This window comes from Vigna unguiculata, chromosome 2, assembly GCF_004118075.2.
Source record: "Vigna unguiculata cultivar IT97K-499-35 chromosome 2, ASM411807v1, whole genome shotgun sequence".
In the NCBI taxonomy this organism is placed as follows: Eukaryota; Viridiplantae; Streptophyta; class Magnoliopsida; order Fabales; family Fabaceae; genus Vigna; species Vigna unguiculata.
The window spans coordinates 24,466,820-24,475,745 of NC_040280.1; the positions used below are offsets into that span (position 1 = coordinate 24,466,820).

Consider the following 8,926-nt stretch of genomic DNA (forward strand, 5'->3'; position numbering starts at 1 on the left):
TATTATTATTATTATTATTATAATTATTATTATCTATTTTTAATTTTTCAATTACTGATATTGAATATTATTCTAATTTTGTAATAATTTTACTATTTGTTAGATATCTATCTATATATATATATAATTATTTAAATTTAAAAAGATTTAACATTATAAATTAAACTGATTGATGTTTTGTTACAATAAAGTTATATCCCATGAAAATTGTGAAAAAGAAATGCAATATAAGTATTTTAAACTAAGAAATAAAATAAATGTAAAATTATGAAAATAAATAAAAATTAAATGCAATTAATATTCATTGAATTCACTTATCTAAAAAAATGGCTTTCTCAATAGAAAATAGAAATACAAATTTTAAAATACAAATTAAAAGTATTAAAAGTTCAATAATAATTTACTTATTGTTGAAAAGAATTAAGATTATAATTACATAATATATTTTTTCCTATAAAACATAACTATTATTTATATAATAAAACTTATGTAGCTATGCTATTTTGTGTTATTTATATTTACTAGTTACCAAACATTTATAATTAATAAATTATCTTATTAATTCAAAACTTTTTAAGTTAAGAATTTATTTTAACTTATAATGTAGAAATTGACTAATAATTAGGAAGTACCTTTTTGGGCGAGGGAAATGTGAGATTCCAGGCATTTTGATAATTAGGAAAATATTCAAATATGGTTAAATATTTTAACTAAACGATGAAAGTGTTTATCAGTTACAATTTAAAATAAATATTTTATTTTAATGATTTTTTAAAATAATAAGACTTGATGAATAATTATTGAATTGGAAAAAAATTATTAGAAATTAATTTATATTTTTAGATATTTTCAAATTATTACAAATTAAAAGATATCTTGAGATATTGTTAGATATTTTTATATACGATTAGATATCTTGAGATATTAATATATATTTTTGTTATATAACAATAAGTATGAAGAAAATATTGTATTCTCTTAGAAATAGTATGCTTATAAACATAGGGGAAAAGGTATTCAAAGAGAGTTTTACTAGAATTGACAACAAGTGAAGGAAGAAACGAGGAAGTTTTAAAAGTTGAATTTTGAAAGGGATGATAGGAAAAGTGAAATGTAAAAGATAAGTGGAGCTTACATTATTTTTTTTAATGTTTTTTTGTTTGTATGTGATGTGGTATTTTATATGAGACTAAATTGTAGAATATGTGTTATTTAGAGTAATGAGAAGTGATACATGTATTGGTAAGTTACGTGTGAAAACTACAACCCAATTTCCTCACACTCCGTTCATGGGTGGTTGTATTATTTGTCACGATAGTATGTTTTGTGTGGTTGTGTGAAATGATCGATGTATTATATGGTGTTGTGAGACACATGACTATACAAGGTTTGTTATATTATGATTGATACTTTGATGTTTGTATGTTAGCTCACTTTTTTATTTTTGTAATTTTGGTTTCCACCCAAAATTATTGTATTTTATATGGGAGCATATGATAGTACATATTGGGGATGACAAAAATACCCGTGTTAGTGGGTATTCGTGGATAAAATCTACTACAGGTAGTCAGTGGATACTTCAAATATGGACCCGCAAGAATTGAATAACAAATAATTTAACACCTGTTTATAAACAATTCAGGTACGGTATCATACTACACTTTGTAGGTATCCATTATTCGTAAAAACTTAAAATTAGAATTTATTTTATATTTAATTTATATTATATTATATATATATATATATATATATATATATATATTGTAATTGATTTTAGATTTTATTTTAAAAATGTATAAATGATCTATTTTTAGACATGTGCATGTCATAGTCCGCAGAGTTTAATAACTAGTCTAAAATTTTTTGTTGTGGACCGGGGTAGTGGGTAGATACAATTTGTATTTGGCCGTTGAGATATTTTTGGACAGTCTTTTAATCTTAACTTTTTCCTTTTTATTAAAATTTATATTTGTAAAATAGTTTTTTTTGTAAGATTTCAAATAAGATATGAATAAAAATTTATTTTAATTATATTAATTTATCTATAACAGTATATAAAGGGGATTTCTCTTTTTTGTACACATTTCAAAATATCAATTTTACCCTTTAAATATAATAATTTATTAAATTTTTAAAAATTAACAGTTACTTTTACAAGGTTTTTATAAAATTGACCATCTCTGTTTTTTCTCTTCTTCTTTATTTATCAATGGTTATTCTTTTATCTGTTCTGATATATTTCACTTTATTTTTAATAAATATAATTTTAGTTTATATATTAACTTAATAACATTATAATATTATTATCTACTAATATAATATCACACATATTTAAAAAATATATACACATAGCATATGTTAATTATAGATTTTAGTAAGTGAAAACTTGGGATGTTACGCTCCTTTACATATTTCTTTATAGTTTTTCCTTCTTATTTTTAGATAGTCTATTATGCAATTCTATAAATGCTCTACCATTTATATTTTCAGAGAAATATTTTATGACTCTCTAAACTAATAAATAATTTTTAAATTAATTTTATTTAAAATTTAATTATAAATTTTAAAATATTTATATATTTTTTAATATAATATATATTTACTAAAAAAATACACAAAAAAAGTGCTTATCCACCCTAGATATTAAGCAAAAATAATTTCTGTTTACATAATTTGTTTCGTTATGGGTGGGCCAAGGTGGTGCGATGCGATGAGGATGGATGGGGGCGTGGAAGGAAATAGAAATTTCTGGAACCACAATGTGGAAGACCTTCCCCTCGCTTTCCCTCCCTTTCAAAATCGTCTGCATTTTGCGCTAATCAACAATTATCACAACACTCACCACTGCACAACAAGGCATGCTCCTTCTATTCCCTTCTCTTTTTCAAGTCTTCACCATTCAATTCCCTCTCTTACATCCATAACCTCAGTTTTTCATTCAACTATTCCAATTTATGCTTATGTTGCTTACCATCTCCCACCCAAATTCATATCAACGTAAGAATTGTTTTCGTTCATGCTTTTTTGGCTGCGTGAGTGTTCATATTGGTCAGTTGATCCTCCTCGTGTGTGCCAAGTTGGGGGGAACAATCAAGCGTATACTTTTTTGTTTATTGGGTTCTGGCAAATAATTTTTTCGTAACCCTAATTTCTGTAATTTTTGACGTTAAAGTACTGGGTTCGTTCATTTTGCTTATTATGTCCCTATTTTAACACTGTCACTTGCAGTGGCTGAGTATTTCAGTTTCGAATATTATCTCAATTTACATTCCTTCAATCATTCAATTTATGATTTTGATGTCGAATTGTTTTGTTGCACTTGGTTCTCACCCTTTTCATTAAAGTGCGATGAGGGGCTACGATAGAGATGTAAGTGCCTTTCTGGTTTGAGATTCCCACTATTCTGTTCCTCAGTTGAATCGGCGTGCTAGCTGTTTTATGAAGCGTTTTTATCTCCTAATTATTCTCTGCAAGAACCACAGGGTTACGATGATTACGAGGACGATGGACTGGAGGAAGGGGACGAATATGAAGAGGATGGCGAGGAAGAATACGTAGAGGAAGAGCCTCGTAAGCCAACAAAGGAAGAACAGGATTACCTTGAACTGAGGAAGAAGTTGAAAGAATCGATTAGAAAGCAGATGAAAAAGGAGAATAGTAATTCCCTTTTAGATTCTGCTAGAAAGAACAAACTTCCTTATGATAAGTGAGTACTCTTAACATCTGTTAGGCATATACATAGTCATAAATGCATAAGCAACATTAAATGAGAAGTTTTATGAGTTTCAATTCTGATAAATTACCCCATATTAATATTGATTAGAGATCTAGTTGAAAGAGTGCAATTTTTTGTGATAGCAAGTTTATTTGCAACCTTAATGTACCATAGTGTACGATTGCATTGGGGCATGCTAACATTTAGGTTCTTTTTTCTTGGTGGCAATTATACAAAGTTGGTTTCAAGAATATAAACCCCGATATCTTATGTGCCACATTTTTGAAACCTACTTTTGAGACAAATTTGTAAGCACTTATTTTTAATTTGTTTTATGAATATTTGCCTTTGTCTTTTTCTGCCTAGTTTTATTCTGTTCTATTAATATATGCATGTTATTTTCAAACCTGTAGCTTATAATTTTAAGGTGTTGTGTTAATCTTCTTACTCGCGTGGCAATTTGGCAAATAACTGTGCATGCTTGGTACTCTTCATCAATATGGCTGTGGTTGCTTAGCATTGATAACATTGTAAAAACAGGAGCACTTTCAAAATATTGTCTTCAATGTTCTTGTTGTTGCTGCAGTTATGGGTCCTTCTTTGGTCCTTCTCAACCAGTTATTGCTCAGAGAGTAATCCAAGAGAGCAAGTCATTGCTAGAAAACCAGCATTTATCATCTAGGCTTTCTAACTCGTCCGACATTGTATGTATTCAGTGCCTTTGATTTTTGTATTCCGTTTTAGTATTTTTTATGAAGTTCTGTATTACAGAGGCAATCTTCATTTTGAGCTGTTATGATTATTATATGTCAAGTGTTTTTAATGTGATTTCATGCATTGGCATATTGATTGTTTGGGGTCATTTGGCAACTGCACTTGTTTCCCATTCAGTAATGTAACCAAAAATTAAACCAATAAATAAAAAGAAATAAACAGTAACACTAAAAACTGCTAAGTTGAAATATAGCATTTGATTCTTACCTGCTCTTTCCTGCCATCACATGGTTAGACGAAGGTCTGAATGAGTTCTTGATGGGTCCTAAAAAAACAGCAAGAGAGGGAATGAAAAGGTAAAAAAGGTTCCTTCAAACAACTGAAATACATTTCTCATACAACATTTCTTAAATTCCCCTCACTTGCCTATTCATTTCTATCTAAAGGACCCCACTCATAATTGTTGTAATGTAACAACCGTAATAGTCACTTGCCCTTTTAACTGACTAATACAGGTCTTCTTCGGTATACTTCTAATATATGAGCCTCTTGGTTTCTAACAGTTTGGATGTTTTCAATATGTGTGTGTGTATTTTATTTCTTTTGACGTATATATTTATAACTCTGTTGATAAGCTCTTAGCCATTGTCATCCAATTGTGGAACTCCCCTAGAAGTTACTAGTGAAATGTGAGAATGGTCAAGAACTGGCATACTCTCCTTCTGTGAACGTAAAACTCAGTTTTTCTTTTTCTAATTTGTCCTGTATGTTCTTAGCGTTATTCGAATTGTAGCAGTGATGTGTTTGTTTGCTTAAAGCTTTTAGCTTCTTGTTTTTCCAATTACTGGGAATAAGTAGCTGCTAGGTGTTCTTTGATGTCTTTATTGTAGCTTTCTGATATTAATTCTGTTTTCAGAACAAAAGCTCAAATAAAGTATCTAATGGTGTATTGAACTCCTCAGTTCGTCATAATATTCGACCCAAAGTCAGTGAGGTATTGTGGCTGCTGTATAAAGCTTCTCTTGTAGCTTTTAATCTTATGATCTTCTGAAATGGTTGTGATGAATTGTTGTGTTCTAGCAGAAACAGGCTAAAGCCCAGAAACTCAAGGTTACTAGAGATTACTCATTTCTTTTGTCTGATGATGTGGAGCTTCCTGCTCCTAAGAAAGAGACCCCATCTCATAAAACACTTGTACATAATTCTGGTAATTTATTGCTTGATTATAATTTTATGTGGTATTAGGGGTGTTAGAACATACTATACTGTAATTGGGGAAACTTACAGGGTTTTTTCTGATGTTGAAGAACGGTCGGGTCAAGTTACTGGGAAGAGTGTCAGTGGTGGCAAGATTGTCCGTGGCAGTGATGAAAATCGAAAACATGTTTCTGGGCCTGGTCATTTGGCTCCGAAATCAGGATCCAATTATAAGATAAGTTCTATCAACAGGAACAGTAAGGCATCTGTGGATTCTAGAAAACAACTTAGTAGTAACAGTGGGAATGGACTGGGTCGGCCTTTAAAGATGCCTGTTAGTACCATTGGGAATAAATCATTAGCACCTGATATGAAAAATCCGGTAAATGGTGTCCACAAAGCACTCTCCTCAAAGTTGCATTCTGCAAGTGGTGCACAGAAGCCACTCTCTTCAAAGCTGCACTCTGTAAATGGTGTGCAGAAACCACTCTCTTCGAAGTTGCATTCGGTTTTGCCAAAGCAGAGTGTGGAACAAAGAAACAGCCTACGAGAACAGAATAAACCTAAAATGATATCAAAACAACCAGTAGCATCAACCAAAGTACAGGTGTAGTGTTATTATATAAATATTAACACACTCATAATGTTAAGGATTTTTGTTTCCTTTGAATTTGTTTCATAATTTTGCTTGTTAACATATTTATGTTCACTTGCTTGATAGATAAATAAGCCGCTTAAACAAATCCCCAAGCAATCTAATTTGCAAGATCAACGTCCTAAGAATAAGGTGAGGAAACGATTCGATGATGAGACAGAGGATGAAATGGATGTTAGTAGAATGATCAGATCAATGTTCAAGTAAGCTTTCTAAATTTTCTATTTATATTTAGATGTTAGCAACTTGTGTCTTCATTTCTATTACATGAGAAACAGTGAACTTATTTTCTCACATGCCTAAAGCTCGCTAGTTGCTGATGTAGGAATTCATAGGCAATATGCATGTTTCAATTGTTTGACTGGGGGGGGGGGGGACTGACCCAGATCGGAACAATGGGTTAGATCTATAGCTATAAAATAGTATCGTAAGATAAGAAGTTGCAGAGTCAAGTTTGTCTGAAACTTTTTGATTCACCTCGTTTTGACATGCTATTGACTCTTATTTGGGAATGTTTAAATGCCAATACCGAATGCTGTTTGACTAAATGGACTTGCTTGGGAATGTTTGTGCAATGTTTCTAATGTGTTGGTGATTTCTTTGGTTGTTGATGGTTGTTTTTCTATCACTTATTATTGGATTATTTCTTATCTAGTTGCTTGTTTTAATTACTGATAATGTTCCATTCTCAGTACTTATGATTTAGAATAGTGGATAATCATTTTGTTGCATTTTTTGCAGTTACAACCCCAATAAATTTGTTGATGAGGACGATGACGCTGATATGGAGGTGGGCTTTGATGAAATCATGAAGGAGGAAAAGAGGAGGTTGGTTTCTCTAAGACTAAACTTGAAGTCGGATAATTGCTACCATATTCAAATCATACTTTCAGTTGTTTATTTAGTTGAACGACCTAACTTGAAAAGAAAAACCTTTGGGGTGTTTTGAGTTGTCAAAACTGAAGCACAAACTTAAGTATTTAAATTTTCTACTCAATACGCCAGACAACTTTTTATGCAACATCGAACACCATCCAAAAAGAGAAAAAATATCCATTCTTTTCTTTTTCTTCTTGATAGTTTTTTTTTTTTCGGAAGTAATTTCTTTACCTCTTACCTCATCTTTTATTCTCTCCCAAAACTGTCGTGTTAGGCAATGAACATTAAACCACATCAGAAGTTGCGTTGGCTTAACTGCCTGAATGCGTAATTGTACTGCATGGTTCTGTTTTTTCCGCATTTCAATGTGAATTAAAGTTATTCTTCAATTTGCATTTTACTTTTTCTCTGTTGCTCGTCGCTCTACTTCGTAAGTATCTTTAATCCTTTTATACTTAATAAAAAGTCTTGAATGAGAAAAATATAGTTAAAATAACGGGAATGAAAAATATTCAGCACATTCGTTAGTAGTAGTTATTTGATCGGGACAATTATAGGACTTATTAATTAGGATATACCAACGAATACCCTTAAATATTAAGCAATACGTACTATCAAATATTTCCTTGCACACAAACGATGAATGGTTGTTGTGTTTTCAGGGTAATAAAATATTATTTTCTTTAAATACCTTTTTACTCTTGTTTCTTTAACTAATGTTCTGAAGTCACTTGTTAGGATTCTTATAATCTGCTGCAGCGTAGAACTGTCTTTTCATAGTTTTGTTTTGTTGCCTTATAAGTGCCGGTGATGTGATTATTTGTGTTTAGTTAAATTTCTGGTTGTCATTTTTTGGTTTAGGAAGGTTATCTTTTAGAGGGTTAATGAGTTTGTGTAATATGCTGTCGCAGTGCCAAAATCGCCAGAGAGGAGGATGAGGAGCAACTTAGGTTGATACAAGAGGAAGAGGAAAGAGAGCGGAGACGACTATTGGCCAAGAGGCGTAAGCTTGGCCATTAGCTTTCTATTATCACTAGCGTAAACACAGGCGCTATCGTATTTGTATGTACGCAATTTTTGAATTATATTAATAATTGATGATATTGTAATGTTATTAAGTTAATGAACAAAATAAAAGTATATTTATAAAAATTAAAGTGAAATATATGGAGAAAATATGAGAAAAATAAATGTTGATGGATAGTAGGAGAAAAAAGAAAGAGATAAGTAAATAGTTTTATAAAAACTTGTAAAAGTAACCATTAATTTTTAAAAATTTAATAAATAATTAAATTATAAAGGGTAAAATTGAAATTATGAAATGTGAACACAAAAGAGAGAATTCCCTTTATATATAGTTATATAGTTATAGATAATCAAATTTCCATCATTAGATTTTCATGTAGTCAATGCTTCCATGTTGATTAAATAATTTTTCTTTTGGAAGTGATGTTATCAAAAGGATTATGCTAATTGTATAATTTTTTTTAATGATATTAATCATACAAATTACAGGGAATTTTCTAAAGCGATGATTAAAAATGAGAGCAGCTCGAATTGAATTTGTTCTTGATTTAAATTTTCACAATTTTCTGGTATAAATGATAGTGCGACATGTGGTATACTACATAAGAAAACCCAAGTTACTTTTACACAGATGGGTTTGATTTGAAGCAATTTAAATCAGTGTTCATACGTAGAATGACATTCAAATTTAATTGTCATATTGAAAAAAAAAATTATACATATTTAAATTTATCTATAAC

At 30.3% G+C, this 8,926-nt stretch overlaps 1 protein-coding gene across 4 annotated transcripts; it reads left to right on the forward strand.

Moving 5' to 3' along the window:
• The first annotated feature begins 2,689 nt into the window (after nucleotides 1–2,689).
• On the forward strand, nucleotides 2,690–8,312 carry LOC114173838 (protein spt2-like). 4 transcript variants are annotated; one of them, XM_028058482.1, is made up of 10 exons: nucleotides 2,690–2,997; nucleotides 3,345–3,369; nucleotides 3,483–3,706; nucleotides 4,302–4,419; nucleotides 5,346–5,423; nucleotides 5,510–5,636; nucleotides 5,737–6,233; nucleotides 6,348–6,484; nucleotides 7,023–7,109; nucleotides 8,072–8,312. In XM_028058482.1, exons 1-10 carry the CDS (start codon nucleotides 2,711–2,713, stop codon nucleotides 8,178–8,180), a joined length of 1,689 nt encoding a protein of 562 aa, XP_027914283.1. In that variant the 5' UTR covers nucleotides 2,690–2,710; the 3' UTR covers nucleotides 8,181–8,312. The 4 variants fall into 4 exon arrangements, with proteins under 4 accessions (XP_027914283.1, XP_027914284.1, XP_027914285.1 ...); XM_028058483.1 differs by having other exon boundaries at nucleotides 5,513–5,636; XM_028058484.1 differs by having other exon boundaries at nucleotides 2,690–2,856.
• Nucleotides 8,313–8,926: the final 614 nt, after the last annotated feature.

What these genes read in the sequence shown, in the direction of transcription:
- LOC114173838 (XM_028058482.1), top strand. Translation starts at nt 2,711, where the DNA reads ATGAGGATGGATGGGGGCGTGGAAGGAAATAGAAATTTCTGGAACCAC. An exon ending in TTTCTAACTCGTCCGACATT is followed by an intron (nt 4,420 to 5,345) that starts GTATGTATTCAG and finishes TTCTGTTTTCAG; the next exon opens with AACAAAAGCTCAAATAAAGT. An exon ending in TTCGACCCAAAGTCAGTGAG is followed by an intron (nt 5,424 to 5,509) that starts GTATTGTGGCTG and finishes GTTGTGTTCTAG; the next exon opens with CAGAAACAGGCTAAAGCCCA.